Here is an 18390-nt window from a genome sequence, read left to right as displayed (position 1 = left end):
GCAGACGTGAAGGCCGGTGTTGCGCCGAATTCGGCACCCCTGCCGCGAAATGCACCCCCTCAAATCCTGAGAGGACAACGAGGAATCTGACAAATAAAGAATATAGTTTTAGAGTATATTTAAAGTCAAAACGTGAATTACGTTAAACTCATTCTAATTCAGCACTCTCTTAACAAAATAGCAGGTTGGGGTTTCAGCTGGACTTTCATCATTTTCATCTTAAAATCCAGCTGGCAAAATGAACCCCTGGATCCTGGCCATTTAAGGGGTTAAGAGTTGGGCAGATCTCGCTCAGAGCAAGTGAGATTGTCTAAAGAGTATCAACCGTAGACTGGGTCTGTGCGTGAAACAGTCCAGGATCAACCAGTTTATCTCCACATCATGGCAACGACAACAGCGCCATCTGCTGGGCTGACCGCTCACGGCTATTTTTAACAGATTACCTGTCGGAGTTGGGACTTCTATTTGTTCTTTACTTTTCATTACTTTCTTTCCAATTTCTCTTTTCTTTTCTTTTTCTTCTTTATACGTATTATTGATTGCTTTCCTTTTTTCTTGTCATTTTCCCCCCATTCATTTCCTTTCGTTTTCTTAGTCTATTCCTTTTCATTTTTGTTCTTTTTATTCCCATTATTTTGTTTTATTCCTTTCCACTGTTTCCTGTCAGTTCGTTTCATTCTTTTGATTCTTGACTTTTATTTTTTCTTATTTTTTTCTTATTTATTTATTTGTTCTGTTTTATTTTATTTTATTTTTTAGTATTTTTTCCTTTCTTATCGTCGCTGTTCATTGCTTTATTGGAATTCTTCATTTTCTTTTACTTTTTATTGTTTTTTTTAATTTATTTTCGTTTATCGTTGGACTCTTAATATAAAGGCGTCTGCTGTATTAGCTTGTTGCTGTTGCTGCTCGCTTCACTCCTCCTCTCCTCTCCTCTCCTGTCGTCTCGTCTCCCGCTTGGCGCTGTTCGTATTTAGCCCTGCTGCTCCTCGTCCTGCGCTGAGTTCATGTCTCGTTTCAGGCGGGGAGCTAAAGTAGACTCCAGGGCGGGATTCAGGCAGGAGGAAGAGGGATGTCCTGTGCCGAACGGGCTGCTGAAGTCCGCCAGAAAGAGCGGGCAGCTCAATCTGTCTGGGCGCGGTCTGAGCGAAGGTAACGAGTCGGACAGAAACGGTGGCTGATAGCGGCTCAGTCACGACGTTCAGAGCGACTTTAGCGTGCGAACGTGTCAGTGTCAGGAGCGGGATGTTTAAATAGTAAATCTTCTCATTCGGGTCTTCTGTGCTAGTGAGGCGGAGCAGTAGCCGGACTAGCAAGAGCAGCGACAGGCTAACGATAACTGACCTGGCGTTACTCTAAACTGACCCCTTAAACTTGGTGAGAGGATTTTATCTCTAAACCACACATTCCAGGTGCTGCGCTACCGTGTAACCTAGCTGGGAAGAGTGTTTGAGGGAAGTGCTGAGGAGAGAGGACCGAATTTGAGCCCAAAAGTGCTGTGAAGTTAGTGAGTTCGGCCGAGCTCCACTACAGAGACCCCAGGTCGAGGAAAGGGGGGATTTATACACACCACACCGCACACAACCGTGGAGACCGCTGTAGTAGCGTCAGCACAGCTTGACCTTAGGTCGAGAAATGTGAATGAACGCGTGAATAGGCGCCACACCGTTAGCCCCAGTTCCAGGTGGGCTGGCTGGCTCTCCAAGCTTCACCATGTCCTTTTCCTTGTTAATTCATTAATGTACTGGCCAGGCTGGTTAGTGTACCGACTCCACTGGCATTCCTGTATGTGTTCACTTTAGTTCCCCAGAGCGTATGGAGGCTGAACATTGACCCACCTGAGGAAGCCCAGCAAAACCTGTCCTTCGCAGGGACAGACCGATGGTGGGAGCAGACAGACTTGACCAAGCTTCTGCTGTCCTCCAACAAGCTGGAAACACTCTCTGAAGATGTCAGGCTTCTGCCCGCCTTAGTTGTCTTGGATGTAAGTTGCTTCAGCATCTCTACAGGTTGTATTCAGTTGACTGGAAGCTCGTTTGAAGGCTAGTGGGTCTGAAGGGCTCCCTGTTTTGTGTGAATTGACTTTTCTAGATTCATGACAATCGGATCAGAACACTACCAGCATCTCTAGGCGAGTTGGAGCATTTGCAAAAACTCATCCTGAGGTAGTTACAGTTAAGTTTTCACGTGTTTTAAAAGCGGTATTTCTGTGTGCTCTGTAGACGCAAGGGCCAGAAATAACCATTGTTGTTGTTGTTGTTGTTGTTGTTGTTGTTGTTCTGTCCAGTCATAATCAGCTGACGGAGCTGCCTTTGGAGCTGTGGAAGCTGACAAACCTGAGATGTCTTCACCTGCAGCAGAACCTACTAGAACAATTGCCAGAAGACTTAGGACAGCTATGTCATTTGGATGACCTCGTGAGTGGAAAAACTGACCAGTTTTATAAAATGCGTGCTTTTGGAGAGCAGATGGCTCAGGAAGAGTTACTGATGCCCGATCATGCTAATAAACTCACTTTGTAGGGCACATCTGTATGTCCCTTAGGCTTACTGCTACAGTTTTAATGTTAAATGAGGTGAACATACAACGGGTATTGCCTGTTATATGGTAAAAGTAAAGTAATAAAGTGATATGGGCTCTGTGTGTGTGTGTGTGTGTGTGTGTGTGTGTGTTTATGTATTTTTCTTTTGAATAGTTTGGATAGCAAAGCTCAGATCAGTCAGACGCCTTTGGTCAATTTACGTATAAAATGTTTAGAATTCCTGCTTGTTTGTTATTTTTTTGTTATTGTTTTCAGCAGTTGCAAAAAAAGTATGTCGCAGATATCGTCAGTGCCTAAGACACTGATCAAGTAAATGTTTCTTTATTAAGGGACCATATTCAGCCCTGTTTAACTGAATTTACTGTAGCATAATTTGTGAAAGAAAAATATTTCTTATGGTTTTTGATGACTTGTGTCCTGATGTGTCTTTGTGATGTGTGAAGTGAAAGCATCTTTAAGCATTCTAACGTATGTTTTTATCTTCTTGTCTGCCTGTACTCTACACTATGTAAAGATAGATGTAGTTACTTGCCAAAATTAGGCTAGGATGAAGTTAATCAGCAGTATTTTCACACCTAAAACTTGATCTAAATCTAAAACAGATTTGTATAGTTGATGTCTGCAGGTAAACCCAGCAGTGCTTAAAAATGCACATGTTAACCAGCCTCTTCATTATTTAAAGTACCTCTTTACCTATTTTAAAATTTGTCTTAATATGAATAGTTAAAGGAATTTATATGTTTATGTAAACATTTATATATGGCCTAAAACATTTTGGTTAGTGCTGTAAAAGTGGGACCTTTGCTCCAGACTCTTTTCTAATTAAGTACCTGTATGATGGCCATAAGATTCTTAGGAGGTTTATGTAGATTTACTGCTGATGTCTTTATCCTTGTGGTAAAGTGCGGTGTTGTACTTTCTTATCTAATGTTTTCTTTTTTTTCTCCTTCTAAACGTTTTAATCTGAAGGATCTCTCCAACAACAAATTAATCGCTATACCGGACAGCCTGTCAAACCTCAACAACCTCGTAAAACTTAATCTGTCCTTCAACAGTTTGAAGAGCCTGCCGGCCGCAATCAGTGAGATGAAGAGTAAGTGTCAGCACAGCTGTGCCCAGTTTAGCTAATGTTATTTGGGAAAATATTTGCCAAATTGTTTTTCCTCGCTTAGACTTGAGATTGCTGGACTGCTCTCGAAATCACTTGGAGAGCGTGCCACCCGTTCTGGCCCAGATGGCTTCTCTTGAGCAGCTGTACTTGAGGCACAACAAACTGCGCTTCCTCCCAGAGCTGCCTTCCTGCAAAACACTGAAGGTCTGTGAGGACTATTGGCTCCAAATGTTTGCACTGGATTGAGTCATGAAAGATGTGAAATTATTGTTTACCTGTGCATGTTGACAGTACACAGGTTACATTATCTTAGTTTAAAGTTGTGTAGAAAATTATTGAAAGTATGTTGCAGATACTAAAGCTTGTTTAAATCTATCCACTAGAAGAGTGGAGCATACAAAATATCAGGTTTTGAAACCAAATGCTAACCAACTCACCGTCCCTCTGTTTTCTTTGACGATATTTACGCAAGTCATTTATAGCATAGACAAACATTCATGAAAAACAGGCCCAGATCAAAATGCCCAAACAAGTGCTGGCAAGGGTTGTTATTGCTATTATTATTTTTAGGGCTGACTCAAATAATGTGAGTACTCGAGTATTTATTTGTTACATTGATATTCGTCTCTCTGTCCTACAGTAACACACTTTATTATGAGACATACATGTTATTGTTTTTTGAGGGTGATTTTGAGTGAGTATTATTCATTTAAGTATTATTCATTTGCAAAGACCTGTGAGCATTCAGAGCATGTCGATAGTTGCCTCATTATTATTGTTAACAGCGGAGTGGAAGCACTGAGAAGTATTAGTTACTGCACCTTTTTAAGACTGTGTGTTTTCCTATTTCCTTGCAGGAGCTCCATTGTGGAAATAATCAGATCGAGGAATTGGATGCGGCACACCTGAAGCACCTGAGCGCTCTGAGTGTTCTGGAGCTGAGAGATAACAAGGTGAAGACACTTCCTGAGGAAGTAACTCTACTACAAGGCCTGGAGCGCCTGGATCTGACTAACAATGACATCAGCAGGTGCCAGACATATTCCTTTACATGTTTAGCCTGTCTAACTGCCACTATGTTTCTACTTATAGGAAGTCGTTTTTGATTGCTGAACAAATTTGTGTTACACAGCCCGTGCGTTATAGATTCTGTCAGCATAAAAGCTGAATTGTGTTTCTCGCAACAGTTTTATCTTCATATTGTTGACGCTTGCTTTTTCAGTAAATTTAGTCCATGGAAAAATGCTGTCCATTTCTTGTTCAGCAGTAAAACATGTGGGATCCAGCAAATGATGGAGGCTTTCGTAAAAATCATTCTTCTTTTGACCTAAAAAAAAAAAGCATTTTCTCTGCCTGTTGTGTTGAACAGTGTACCATTTGGTCTTGGCACCTTGCCTAAGCTTACATCTCTGGCCCTGGAAGGCAATCCTCTGAGGACAATCCGCCGAGAGCTCCTAACTGTGAGTGTCCAGCATTTCACCTGTAGCTTTTTCAGTTTTTGCTTGTTGTTTATCAGTTGTGTTAAAGTTACCTGTAGATGGTGTTTTATCCAAGAGATCTAATGTATACGTGGCCTATGTTTCAGAAAGGCACCAGTGAGCTCCTGAAATATCTTAGAAGTCGAATACAAGGTAAATGCAATAAACACTGTATGATGCACAGCATGTACAGACTTCACGTTATACTCCCAAAAGAGAAGAATCAGTTTAATTGTTTCATTATATAATGTTGTGTTATGTAGAGCAGCCAGATGGTAACCCCAAAGATGAGCCCAAAACTGCAATGACTCTCCCCAGCCAGGCCAGGATTAATGTACATGCCATCAAAACACTGAAAACATTAGACTACAGGTATACCTATCTTATCATCCCAAAGTGTTTATGCAGTATGCCAGTCTTTATTTATTTATTTGTTTGTTTGTTTGGCATCACACTCACATTGTGTGATGCGATGGGATGCTGTAAACTATGTAGCGTTTTGAGCAGTTTGAGTTTGATATACTACTTTTAGATGCTCTCCTTAATTGAAGAGCTTTGATTAAAATTATTTCATTTTGTCTTCTGATTTTTCATAGTGAAAAACAAGAGGCTTCTATACCTGATGATGTGTTTGATGCAGTCAGTGACAGTCTTGTTACCAATGTAAATTTCAGCAAGAACCAGCTTACTGAAGTACCACTCAGGTATGGCTGACAGTTTTAATAGCTAATGAAATAATTCAAGATCCAGTGCAAATTAATGGCAGCAGTGCGGATTTTTTTGAGTAATTGGAATAAATGTCTCTTTTCCTCAGGGTTGTGGAGCTGAAAGACACTCTAGCTGACATAAATCTTGGATTTAATAAGCTTTCTACAATTCCTGTAGAGTTTTCCGAACTACAACAGCTTGTACATGTAGACCTCAGGTAAGTACTTCCATCATTCTGATATGAACTTACTCAAATCAAGAAATTAAGACGCAGCTGGAATTAATAAGGTGAAATTGCAAATTGGATTTCTCCTTAGAAATAATGTTTTGACATCGCTGCCAATGGAGCTGGAAGCTCTTAACAAGATGCGGAGCATTATATTGTCTTTTAATAGGTAAGTTTTAACGAGGTTGACTTCAGTTCTGGCATTAACAACATAATATTACCACATTGCTCTGCTGATATTCTTGCATGCTAAATTCCTTGCTGCCAAGAGCTAACAAATTAGTTTCAATTGAATGTGCAAGTACAGTACATTTAAAAATTCACAAAACAAATCTGAATGAAACATTGTGGCTTATAATTCACACCCTAGCAATCCATCCATGAAAAATCCATCTAGTCAAGTGACCAGGTTCACTTGTAGAGTGTGATGGGGACAGTTGTGCGTGTCAGAATTTCGTCTCCTCCCCACATCTTCTGTGTCTGAGCTGGGTGGTCACACTACTGTAATACTTCCCAGTCCTTGACCACAGAAAAGCATATACACCAATATTGAATATTGACTGTATTGTACATTGCTTTATAGTGCAATCCAAAATGTCTTTTTTTATATATATATATATATATATATATAAATGTCTCCCCATTACATTTGTTAGATTTAAGGCTTTCCCAGATGTGCTGTACCGCATCTTAACACTGGAGACAATTTTAATCAGCAACAATCAAGTTGGAGCCATCGATCCTGTCCGTCTTAAGGCGCTGGACAAACTGTCCACTCTGGACCTGCAGAACAATGACATCATGCAGGTGCCACCTGAGCTCGGCAACTGTACTAGTCTGAGGTATGGATGGCAAAAGTCTGCACACTTAGTCTACAGTGCATGATGGAAGCATGAAAAACGCAGTAGATTGTCAGTATTAAGGCTGTCAGGGCTATCCTAAAATAAAATTTCACCAAATTCCTACTTAATTCAGTTGTTAAGATGTAAACAAAGTCATTCCGAGTGGCTTGAAGTGAAATGCTCTGTTCTAGAGAAACTGGCTGAGAAATAATTGTTCACTGCCGGTGATGGGAACCTGGTGGCCTACCTTACAGGAAGCTTTTACCTGACATGGTTCAGAATACGCTGCTTGATGCCGTAGACATTGGGTTTATTATAGCTTAAAGATAAGGACGGACGGACGTTGAATTCTCCTTAAAAGAAAGGCAGATAGCCTTGATTTCCAGGTGATTGTAATACTTCTCAGAGTGTAGCACTGCATGGAAGAGACGAATGGGAAATATGTTCTGAATACATTTTTTCCAGTGTATTAACATTTTAGAGATTAATATTTTATTCTTGTCCTTTGTGTGATGCATGCAAACACTTTTTCCACTCATTTCCATTGTGAAATTTATCCAAATCCATACATCACTGCTTAAATCCAGATGAGTTCATACATCCTCAGATGTGACTATAGCATCAACGCCAAATGGAATATAAGCAAATTATTGTCCCCTCTTCTCGGCCCCTTATTGGAGCATTAGTGAGAATGTTCATTCTTTCAGATACTCCAAGTAAAAATAGCCTTAAGAACATATTTGTGAGTACTGTTGTTGAAGTATGCTCTTGAGCTCTGTAGCTCATATATTTTAAACAGTATTTTGGTGATGACGCCACTTCTTTTTAAGTCTGCTACAGGTACAAAAACCGTACCTCCCATGTAAGGTTGAAATGTCAGTCTGTGTCTCTTATCTAATTAAACCAGAGTCTTTTTACATTTCCTAATGTTACACAGAAATCTTGCCCCTGTAACCTCTAAGTGTTGAGTTGTATATGAGGTTCTGTGTGATGTGGGGTTTGTCTCTCACCTCTGTTCTCTGGCTGACAGGGCTCTCATGCTTGATGGAAATCCTTTCCGTAATCCTAGAGCTGCAATTGTAGCTAAAGGAACAGATGCCCTCCTCGATTATCTGCGAAGCCGTATTCCTACCTGAAGTTACATGAAGTCTTAACTACTACTACTGCCACATTTTTCACCATAAAACCACTTCTGCAGGAACACACGGACACATCACTCTCAATAGTGCCATAAAAACGCTGGAGTCACAATCTTTGCCAGGACTTTGTTATAACTCAGTGTTTGTTTTGCATGCCATGGCTCATGGCCTTAATTCAAAAGCCCCCAGAAATCACACCCTCACAATTGTTTGAAAATCCACTCTGATCCAGCATCCTCTGCCAATTACTGTTTGTACTTTCTGACCAGCTGTACAATAAATGACATTGCAGTGATGATTTATTCATTAATTACCTGAGCATGCATCTGCCTGAGAGAGACAAAAGCATGAAGAGACCAAATACTTTGCCAGCTCTGGTAAATCAAGACTAAATGGGGCAGGTGCCCTGATCATTAGTTTTAATGGCAGATTCTGATATGTTTACAGTGAAATAGGCAGATGGCCAATTTATATTTTGTTCATTTGTTTTAAATACCTGATACTATATGAATACATGAAACTTGCTAGTATCAGTATTGGTATTAGTTGAGTTGAGCACCATAAATGACATTATTTAAATAGACTGCTGATTTTTCATTTAAGTTTGGTCTTTTAAATAGCAAATAGTGTGTCAAATAAAGTAGGAGACTGAAATAAGAGGCAACTGGCTGTGTGTGCAATTACCTGACTCATCATTTACGTCATTAAATTACAACAAGGATACAGTCACATGCAAGTTTACACACCCCTGATCAATGTTAATTTTATAAAATAACGCCCTCTACAGCGAATAGACTAGGATCTTATACTAAAATTTCCAGAAAAATTAAGATTATCATTTCTAATTCTTTTTTTGAAATATTGAAATTAGCAGTCTACCAAGTGCTTGAAGAAATTATTCCTTTTGTGGTACGTCTCTGCTGAAGAACCTTTTGGGCTTTGAGTGGAGCCCAGTTTTAGGATTTTAGACCAAATTACTTTGTGCAACAAAACTCTTAATCATTTGGTTATTTTGCACCAGTTAATAATACTGTTTAGTGTAATGTTGTATAAATTCATATTGTTGCTGTCAGGACTTAACCTTGCATCTCCATCATTGTTTTTCTTTTTTTTAATATAATTTGAAAAAGGCAGTTGCGTCAATTTCCTGATGACCGGATCAACAGAATTGGTCCAAGATTTATCACTAATATTTCTCCATTTACTTCCATTAAAAGTTAATGTTTTTGCTTGTCCTGTAAAGTTGCCTTTTTCGAGATAGAAGGTTTTTGTCCTGACAGTAGTGATGTAGAATAATGTCGTCATTATGTCTAAATTCATTTAAGTAGTTTTAGTTTTGCCCCAGTGTGTCTTAAAAAGATTCAGGGAATGACAAATGGTAACAATAGTGACTTTTTATTTGTACAATAAAGACTTTCATACATTATTCAAAACACCTCTTAAATACTGAAAAAAATCTGTACTCTCAAAGCCGAAAATGGCTCCGTTATTTGCTGCACAGCTTTGAAATTTTTTATATTTTGCTTTTTTATTATTAAAATTTATCTTAAATATGTACAGATAGCATCTGCAAAATGCATTCTAGACACAGAATATATATTTCATCAATTACATAGTGTTAATTCAGAAAAAAAAAATAATAGGAAGAAGTAAACTTGCGTGTGCAAATAAATTGTGTGATAAATTGTCACTTAATCTGTTTAACTAAACGGAATAATTGTATTATTCTATATATAATTACTTTTTGCACAAAAAAATGAAACAGCATTCAAGTCCAGTAAGTCTTCATACTGCAGAAAGCTTTGAGTACATTCACAATCTATAGGAATAAATTATTTAAATGTTTTCATTCACAATTATGTACATCAATACTGCAATTAGACTGAATAGTACCATATATTGGATTTTATATTCAATAGGATTTTAAACACATACAAAAATGACCATCTGTATATCCATATACATATATGTTTGACACAAATTCACAATTACTGTAGAAATAGTTTTTAAGTTTGCTTCTAGTGTTCTCTCGTGTTCTAAATACTCTTTTCCATACAGTTTTTGTATCTTTATAAAATCTCACAATTTGAGCAAAGCTAAGTATATCAATATATTAGAAATAATTACTGAAAACATTTAGTAAAAATAATCATATTATCAAATGCTCTGTCACAATAGTATTTTATCAATTAGTTGTCATCCAAACTTCAGCTTGTTATATAACTAAATTTCTTTTTGAAGTAAAACATGGTTGGGGTTGGGGGTGGGGGTGGGGATGGGGGCGAGGTGGGGGGCTCTCAGTCTTAGTTTTGCTCAAAACCACCGAATGCTACATTTGTATACATTATTTTGGACATGCCCAGGGCATACAGGCAATATATTTGTTATGGTACACTGTGGTACCATTTATCACAATGATTTCTTTCCAGGTGGAGTCTGCGCTGATTATTAAATTTTCCAAAAAAAAAAGAAAGAAAGAAAAGAAAAATAAATAAATAAATAATAATAATAACACCTCCAAGTGACGTAAAGCAACTAAACATTCAATAAAAAAACACAATGCCTCCTAATAACTTTCTTAAGTAGACAACTTTAAAAAGTGAAAGCATGCTCTAAACATTAAAGCTCTCTGTGGATATCTATAATGTAATGATGGGAATTCCTTTGTTCATAGTAGATAGTGATTAAAAAAAACCTTAAAGCAGGAGAACATCAACAAAGCACTGAAAGAAAGATGAAAATCCCTTTTATAACCGAAGAAATGAACATACAGACTAAAAATCTGTGAAATGAATGGCCTTTACCCCTGGTGGATACATGTCGGGTTAAAACTCATAAAAACACGAAAATGCTCATGTTCATATCAATGGTGCACTGTTTTACCCTGTCTGAGGAGGGAATGTCTCTGTATTATTAACCTCTACACTGACCAACAGAGGGTGCTGCAGAAAAGTAATAGCAGGACTTCTACTGCCTTGGGATTCTTGTCTGCCGTTTGATTTGTGCAAAACTCTTTTGAGAGCCACAATCCAACACCACACCCAATGTGGTAGTAGAGGGCTGCTTATTAAAATGTCTCAAACATTTGTTGAAATGAAGCGAAGGGGTAAAATAAGAAATCTTTCTAAATATTACAAAAAAAATTGGAATAATATCAGAAAACCATCTCATTCACATTCTCCTCTCCAACCACGTTACATTTTACTAGTAAATGTATATATTTACACAAGGCATTTACAGAGTTGAGGCAGTGTCATGATGAAGAAATGTCCTTAAAAGCGGATGTGCTTTCATGCTCCAAGGTTCAAATGAAAAGCTGCTTGGAAAAATAGGTACAAAATAATAGGCAATATAAATAAGCAGAAAAACGCACCCACCTACAGCCACAGGCTGAGAGATAGAAAGGAATTCCAACCACACCAGTGTAAGATTTCAGCACATATGTATACGTATAAGCCATATGTCACATTATTAGATTAGGTTCTCTATTGTACATTTGGCACTAGTATTTTGCCATTGGTCCAGCAATTGGCAAAACTGTTCCTAGATAAAAACATGATGTACAAGTTCCTGTGTTCCGTTTTTTTTCCTTTTTTGAGCAAGAAGTCAGTGTTATAAAAATATTTACATTGTGCTCTCCCTTAAAACGACCAAGTCCACAGCTTTCGGGAAACTCTTCAGAAGAGACACTGCCGTTTCGTGTTCGATGTGTAAAAAACTATGTCCATTGGCCTGCAATGCAAGAATGAAGCAGAGGATGAACAGAGGGCACTGAGGGAAGCAAGCTGGGGCAGGGAGAGGCAGGGCGGCACGGGAGGGCTGGGAACAGGCCTAGCTCAGAGAGGATAAAGAGACATACACTGTCAGGGAAAGAGAAGAAGAACCAGAGAGATGCACACAGGTAGAAGAGGTCATGCTGTAAAAGGAGAGAAGGTGGAGAGAAGCTGGTCTTTGGAGAAATCTGTTCCTCAGCTAACTCTGTGGATCTGTGGAGAGAGAGAGCAGAGAGGAACCCGCTTTCTGCAGGCTACGGCGTGGGCGAGCGAGGCTCCTAGTGGCACACATTTAAAGCGACACTGATAATCGAAGACAGCCCAATAACTATTGGGGCCATTCCAGTCCCATACAGTTATTTAGGCAGACAAAACCTGGCTTGCTGATGTAGGGTGGCAAAGCCAAGCGTTTCAAGTCTGATAATGATATATGACAAACATAGTTTGAATGGGACATTAAAACTGTGTAATATTCACGAAACTGCATCTGTGTATGCAGACTGTGAATATTTCATTTCAGCTATGCTTCATTACTTCATCTCTACCCTGGGGCGGTTGAACTGCGCGATATTCAAGGCTCTTCAGATAAGTTGGCCAAATGAAAAAACGTTTAAGGTGGTCCCTGAGTTATACTAACATACTATAAAATTCCATCTCTATTAATAGGCATTAGATGGAAAACAAAAGACCAGATTCAATCTCTGTTTCAGAGGCAGAGTTAGAAAGATAGGAGGAAAAGGTGAGGGAGAGGATTTCAAGGACCATAAAGTGTTTTAGAATTCATATTACGTAATCATTTTTCATGCCATTAAAGCACTGGAAAATTAATAAACGATCAAATTAGCAATGTTAAAGTATGGTAACACAACTATACGGCATTGTTCATAGGGCTGCATGACACCTGCTTAAGCTCCTCGCCACATAAACATTTATAAAGGCTTATTCTAAAAGGTCAGTTATCATGAAAGTTGCATTTGCCAACTGTAATATGTTGATGTAACACCTGCAGTTGTATGTAAAAGTTCCCTGGGCAAATGACACATTTTCTTAAATTTCTTTGCCGAGTTGTATACAAACGTTTGGATACTCCAGATGAAATTACAACTTAAATGTGGCATTTTTGAGCAAAATTTCTATTTATTTACTTTAACTCAGTTAAACATATTGGGGGAAAAATAAATAAAACATTTCGCGACTTTGGTCTGTGCCTTGTGGTAGTACAGGCTTAGACTGTAATTAAGGAGGTTGAGAACTGAGAATTTGAGCTGGAGCTCTGGGCAGCTTCTACTAGGATCTAGAAGGCTGGACACCCCTGTAACTACGGTAGGACTGAGATGGGGGGTGGGGCTGGCGGCCAAACTTTTTAGAGTGAAATGATATAGCCTGCTGTCACAGCTAACTTTGTAGCTTCGCATATGTCACAGTGATGTAACGCTAAACTTACATGGTAAACTCACAGTCAACCAGCCCTTTCTTGGCAAGCAATATTCAGCATTATGTCACTGTTACATACACTAAACTACAAAATCTGTCTTATTACCCCAGAATGTTTCAGATATTATGTCAGCTTGACATCAAAGTTGGCAAATGCAACTTTTATTATAACTGACATCTGTTGTAATCAGCATTTATAAATGTTGAGGTAGATCTGTGTCATGAAGGACTTATGCAGGAGTCATGTAGCCTTATGAAGACTGCCCTAAAGTAAAGTGTTACCAAAGTTCTATGAGTAGACACGCTGCAGCTTGAAATGATGGAACAGCCATAGGCTGCCCTTTGAGTACTGACAGGCCAGTAAAGCATGTCAAGGTTTGACAGACGTCAAAACAGGAGACCATGCTCACTTTGTTGACGCACACACACACACACACACATACACGCCCCAGACACAAAATGCCACATGCAAAGGCCTCCGCTGGCAGCGCAGCGGAGGAAGCTCTGTTGCACACTTTGCTAGACAACATGTGGTGATGGAGGAGAGTGTTACCTTCAGAATTTTGTCCCCCGGTTGAAGAACATTGGAGGCGGGTCCATCAGGCTGTACCCTAGTAACAAAGATACCCTATAAGTCAAAAGTGATATGAGGTTAGGAATCACATGGTGGTGATGGTTTAGAATCTTTGCCTTTCAATCTGGATGTTTTTCCCCCATTTCCATAGTTCACAGAGATGTTGATATGCAGGTATGAGACTAATTAAGAAAGCTTTAGGTCTTAAAAGGTTGATAATTGTTCTTACAAAATAATATTAAATCTTTCAAATGTTGAAAAAGACAACAAAAAATGATTAATTTTGTGCAAAGGTAGCTTTTAATTACTACTGTGTACATGTCAAAGGCAGAGATTATAAAGCATACAGTTATGTACCAGATGTGTGACCCAACAGTATGCATCATGTTAAACCACATTACTGGTACCACATACTGTGAGTCCACCAAACTCTACATGACGGCATTTCTTCAGGCACGACAAGGATCCAGCTTCTCAGAAGATCCCCAGAACGCTCAGTACAACACAGATGGACTTAGGACTAAAGTTTAATATGTTGTAGGAAAAATTGTAATAGTACAGTATTTACAGCATATACAATATTGATCATGTAACAAATCTGCCAAACCAACAGTTAACAAAGAATCATATCACAATAAAAAAACATGCATAATGTTAATAGGCTATTGCTATCATGTCTAATGAAAGAGTAACAATTGCATATGAGTAATACAGTTTTACACAATGCTTCTGGCTGTTTGCAAGCCATGAAGAGGTTAACAGGTAATGCGGCCAGCTGGTGTGAAATGTTGTGCATTGCAGTAGCTCATGTTTCCATGGAAACTCTTAAGGCGAGACCTACTCTTGCTAAAGTGTGATCTGTTAACATTAAATATGAGAAATGGTCAGAAGAAATGTCTTCTAAAATGTGTCATGTCTACCTTAAATCATGTATTCAGTGTTTGTAACTGAGGAAGAAGATGTCTTACCATGTCCGAGGGCTTGAACGGGTTCCCCTGCCCACTGATTCCCCCTGAGATGCTGAAACCAAGGCCAGGATTTTTCTCAATCCGAACACAGAACTATAAGCAAGAAGATAACAATGCATTGTCATTTCTGTAAAGGGGTATACATATAATGTTGTGTACTGTAATTGTAAATAAATGACCTTCTGTAACGTGACAGTAGGGAGGGGTGAAATTTAACATCACGGTACTACAAAATACTTTCATTCTACTTCTGTGATGCTGAATTGCTATACAAAAAAACATTTGATGAATAAAGAACAGTGTTTTACAGTTACATGCATTACACAACAGTCCAAAAATACATATCTTCATTGTATGTTGTTGCTGTCAGATCAAACCCTCTGACTGCGTTTACACTCTGTGAACATTTTGTGATCAACTGAAAATTCTCACAGCTTGTCTCGTGGTCTGTTCACAGTTTTTACCAGATTCTACAGGATGTTCATCCTCATATTACTATTAGCATTAGGGTGACTGGTATGAGTCCTGTTACATTAACATGAATACTTTTTTCTTTTGTAAAGTTACCATTTCTGACACACAGGGTTCTCTATTGAGAGCAACTATATACACTGTATGTCCAAAAGTATCCAGACGCTCCTTCTAATTCTGAATCGGACGTGTTCAGGTGTGCCCACACAGCTTGTCCAATCTCCATAGTAAAGCACTGCCAATAGAAAGGGATGCTGTGGAGTAGTGGAACCGTGTTCTCTGAAGTGATGGAACATCATTCAATACTTTTGAGATGAGCTGGAGTGTTTGTGATCCAGAACAAATCATTCAGCATCAGTACCTGACCTCCCTAATGCTCTTGTGACTAAACACAATCAAATCCTCACAGCAATGTTCCCACATGTAGTGTCCAGAAGAGTATAGACTGTTACTGTAGCAAAGAGGAGACAAACCCTCTATTAACACCCTTATTTTTAGAAGAAATGTTGGATGAGCAGGTTTCTACAAACTTTTGGACATGCAGTGTATTTTAAAGGTTTTATGGGTAGTATTTCTGAAGAGGTTTTAGCACCAACGCCGCTCCCTTTGGAATGAGATAGGCGGTTCATAACCTGCTCCTGATAGCCGTCCATGCTCTTCTGGCCTTTAGTCTGGATGAAGCAGCGGGCGCTCTGAGGCCTGGGACTGGTGCTCGTGATGGGCATAGGTAGAGGAGACTGGTACTGCTGGATGGACACCTTGTTCATGGCTCCCTCGTACTGCTGGTCTCGGGCGGTTCGGTGGGGTGGAGTGGCCGAGGCTGAGGTCACCATCATGCCCTGCTGTTGGTGAGGGTGTTGGATAGCAGCCTGAGGAGAACCACCACACAAAAAAAGGCAGTTAACTGTGAAGATGCATTCAGATGTAGATCATTTCAGCCAAGTGGGATCATACACTACTGTCCAAAAGTTTGGACAGCCCTATTCTTCAATGTTCAGGACCTCCACAGAACCAACACTCTGTCCACTGGATGCTTGTCACAGGATGCTTTCAGTTGGTGGACTATTCTCAGTGCAGCAGTGACAAAACCTCCAGCAGCACTGCTGTCTGATCCACTCATACCAGCGCAACACACTCTAACACAACACCATGTCAATGCCACTGCAGTGCTGAGAATGATCCACCACCCAAATAATACCTTCTCTGTGATGGTCCTGTGAAGGTCATGACCTTTGAAAAACAGGCAAAAGGGGGTAACAGAGTATGCAGTGAAACAAAATGACTACAGTCTGTAACTGTAGACATACAAAGTGCTCCCATATAGTAAGTGGGGTTGATAAAATAGACAATTAGTGCAGAAACAAGAAAGAGTACTTAATGAAGTGATCAGTGTATACTCTTAACAGTTTATCAAAGGCCCCATATATTATTAGTTATAATTAGTATTGTTTTTTTTAATCCCCCGAGGTTCACATATGACATTTATGTGGTTTTATATACTAAAAACAGTCATAATTTATTTTACATGACCTTTTCCCAACCTCTCCTTATCCTTCAGAATGGGCTGATTTATGTAAATATGTGTTGTGGGCTCCTTATATCCTTTTATCTTGATCTCACCTATCTTGTAGGTGAATATATGTAAACGTCTTGTTTTTTTTGTGATTGAAAATGTGTTGTTGAATGAACTGGACTTTTTGAAACTTAAACTTTTCCCCCGGTTCCTCTAAATAGTAACGTCCCATCAACTTATCTGCCTTGAGTTTTGATCACCAGTATTCTGGATATCATTTTATTCTAACTTCATTCTTATACTGTTTCCTCAATTCATTATTCTTGTCAAACCTAAAATGAATCACAGCTTGCTACCTGTAGAGTTGGGGAGTGACAGGATTACAATCAAATTAGACTCATTTCATACATTTCATTTGCAACAAAGCTGGTTTTGTAAGTGTGATTCCACTTCTGAACGTTAGTGTACATGTGACGTGGCAACAAACATGGCATACAACAGTATGCATTGTATTATAATTGGATTTGTTCAGTAACTCCTAGTCCCTGCAGTTATGCCGCGGCCCTGAGTGACAGCCTTTAGACATACACAGACAGGCTGCGGTTGCTACGGAGACCAAGGAAGAGCACAGCACAGTGAAAATGAATCACAGCAGCAGCTAGTAATTAACCCTGACATTTCAAAACATTAACATGGCAATCATGCCTAGATTGAGATGCATGTCCAGGAGAGAGCAGCTTTCGTACAACAGGAAGCTCAAAAGTAGAACAAGGAAGGGTTTATTACTAAAGGGGGATAGGCGTATCTCCAAGACGTATTGTGCGAGCGAGAATGATAAAAATGTAATGACATCAAAACAAACGCTGCGACTCATCTCGGCGCTCATAAAGAGAAACAGCAGGGCTGGTTTATTTTTAGGTTGGGGCATGTTTGCTTTGCCAGTTTTCTTCATGGTCCTGCGTTTACAGCAACTGACAAACTTGCACACTAGATTTTTCACCATCACAAGTTACAGCTAAACCTTTATGACAGATGTGGTTTCAAAAACAGCATGAATGCTTTAAAAGAGAGTTTCAAACGCAGAAGTTGGCGCACGTAGAGCTTAACAATGTGTCTACCTTTTATTAGCAACAATGGCAGGGCTTAAAAGCAAAGCCCCATATACCTGGTTGCACTGGAATACTGTAAAACGCTGGACCTCTTTCCTATTGAGACTGAAGCATTTGTCTCCAGTCCTCTATAAATGTATTCCAGCTCCTAACGTACTTGTGCCAGATAGTTCAGATGAATTCAGCTGGAGCAGAGCAAAAATATAGACTGCCCTGGTTCTTTTAAGGCAAGGCTGGAGGGTCAGGCCTGGTCCTGGAGATGCACCTCCCTGCGAAGTTCAGCTCTAATCTATATCTGACATACCTGATCCAGGTAATGCCGGCCTTTAGGAGCATCTGAATTTTAGAGCCACATGTATTGGATCTAAACTTTACAGAGTGGTAGATCTCCAGGACCATGCACAGCAAGGTATAGCCATATGGCAACAGTGAGTTTAATTTTTGGACTGACTACAATGTAAACATCTTTTGTAAACTCAGGAGTATATTTTTTATCAGATCA

At 39.3% G+C, this 18390-nt stretch overlaps 2 protein-coding genes across 16 annotated transcripts in view; one reads left to right on the top strand and one right to left on the bottom strand.

Annotated features, from left to right (window-relative positions):
• Window positions 1–901: 901 nt before the first annotated feature.
• Window positions 902–8344, top strand: lrrc40 (leucine rich repeat containing 40). Its single transcript, XM_017698130.2, has 15 exons — window positions 902–1152; window positions 1803–1984; window positions 2092–2165; window positions 2288–2417; window positions 3512–3635; window positions 3715–3857; window positions 4511–4683; window positions 5023–5113; window positions 5239–5284; window positions 5395–5503; window positions 5728–5835; window positions 5946–6056; window positions 6157–6234; window positions 6722–6907; window positions 7938–8344. Exons 1-15 carry the CDS (start codon window positions 1008–1010, stop codon window positions 8041–8043), a joined length of 1806 nt encoding a protein of 601 aa, XP_017553619.1. The 5' UTR covers window positions 902–1007; the 3' UTR covers window positions 8044–8344.
• Window positions 8345–9424: 1080 nt separating this feature from the next.
• The window catches only part of lrrc7 (leucine rich repeat containing 7), a 173339-nt gene continuing 164373 nt past the window's right edge, over window positions 9425–18390 (bottom strand). For 12 of the 15 annotated variants that reach the window (XM_017698136.2, XM_017698131.2, XM_017698140.2 and 9 more), the window contains 4 exons: window positions 15899–16135; window positions 14796–14888; window positions 13807–13881; window positions 9425–11778 (listed from right to left, as the gene is read on the bottom strand). In XM_017698136.2, the coding sequence (XP_017553625.1) occupies window positions 11671–11778; window positions 13807–13881; window positions 14796–14888; window positions 15899–16135 (513 nt within the window). In that variant the 3' untranslated portion in view covers window positions 9425–11670. Of the gene's footprint in view, window positions 12033–13806; window positions 13882–14795; window positions 14889–15898; window positions 16136–18390 lie in introns of all 15 variants that reach the window. The other 3 variants (XM_017698139.2, XM_017698143.2, XM_017698142.2) reach the window with 3 other exon arrangements.

The sequence above is a fragment of the Pygocentrus nattereri genome, chromosome 26, assembly GCF_015220715.1.
Source record: "Pygocentrus nattereri isolate fPygNat1 chromosome 26, fPygNat1.pri, whole genome shotgun sequence".
NCBI classification, from domain to species: domain Eukaryota; kingdom Metazoa; phylum Chordata; class Actinopteri; order Characiformes; family Serrasalmidae; genus Pygocentrus; species Pygocentrus nattereri.
The sequence above is the reverse complement of the archived record's forward strand: the minus strand, read 5'-3'. Positions and strand labels throughout refer to the sequence as shown.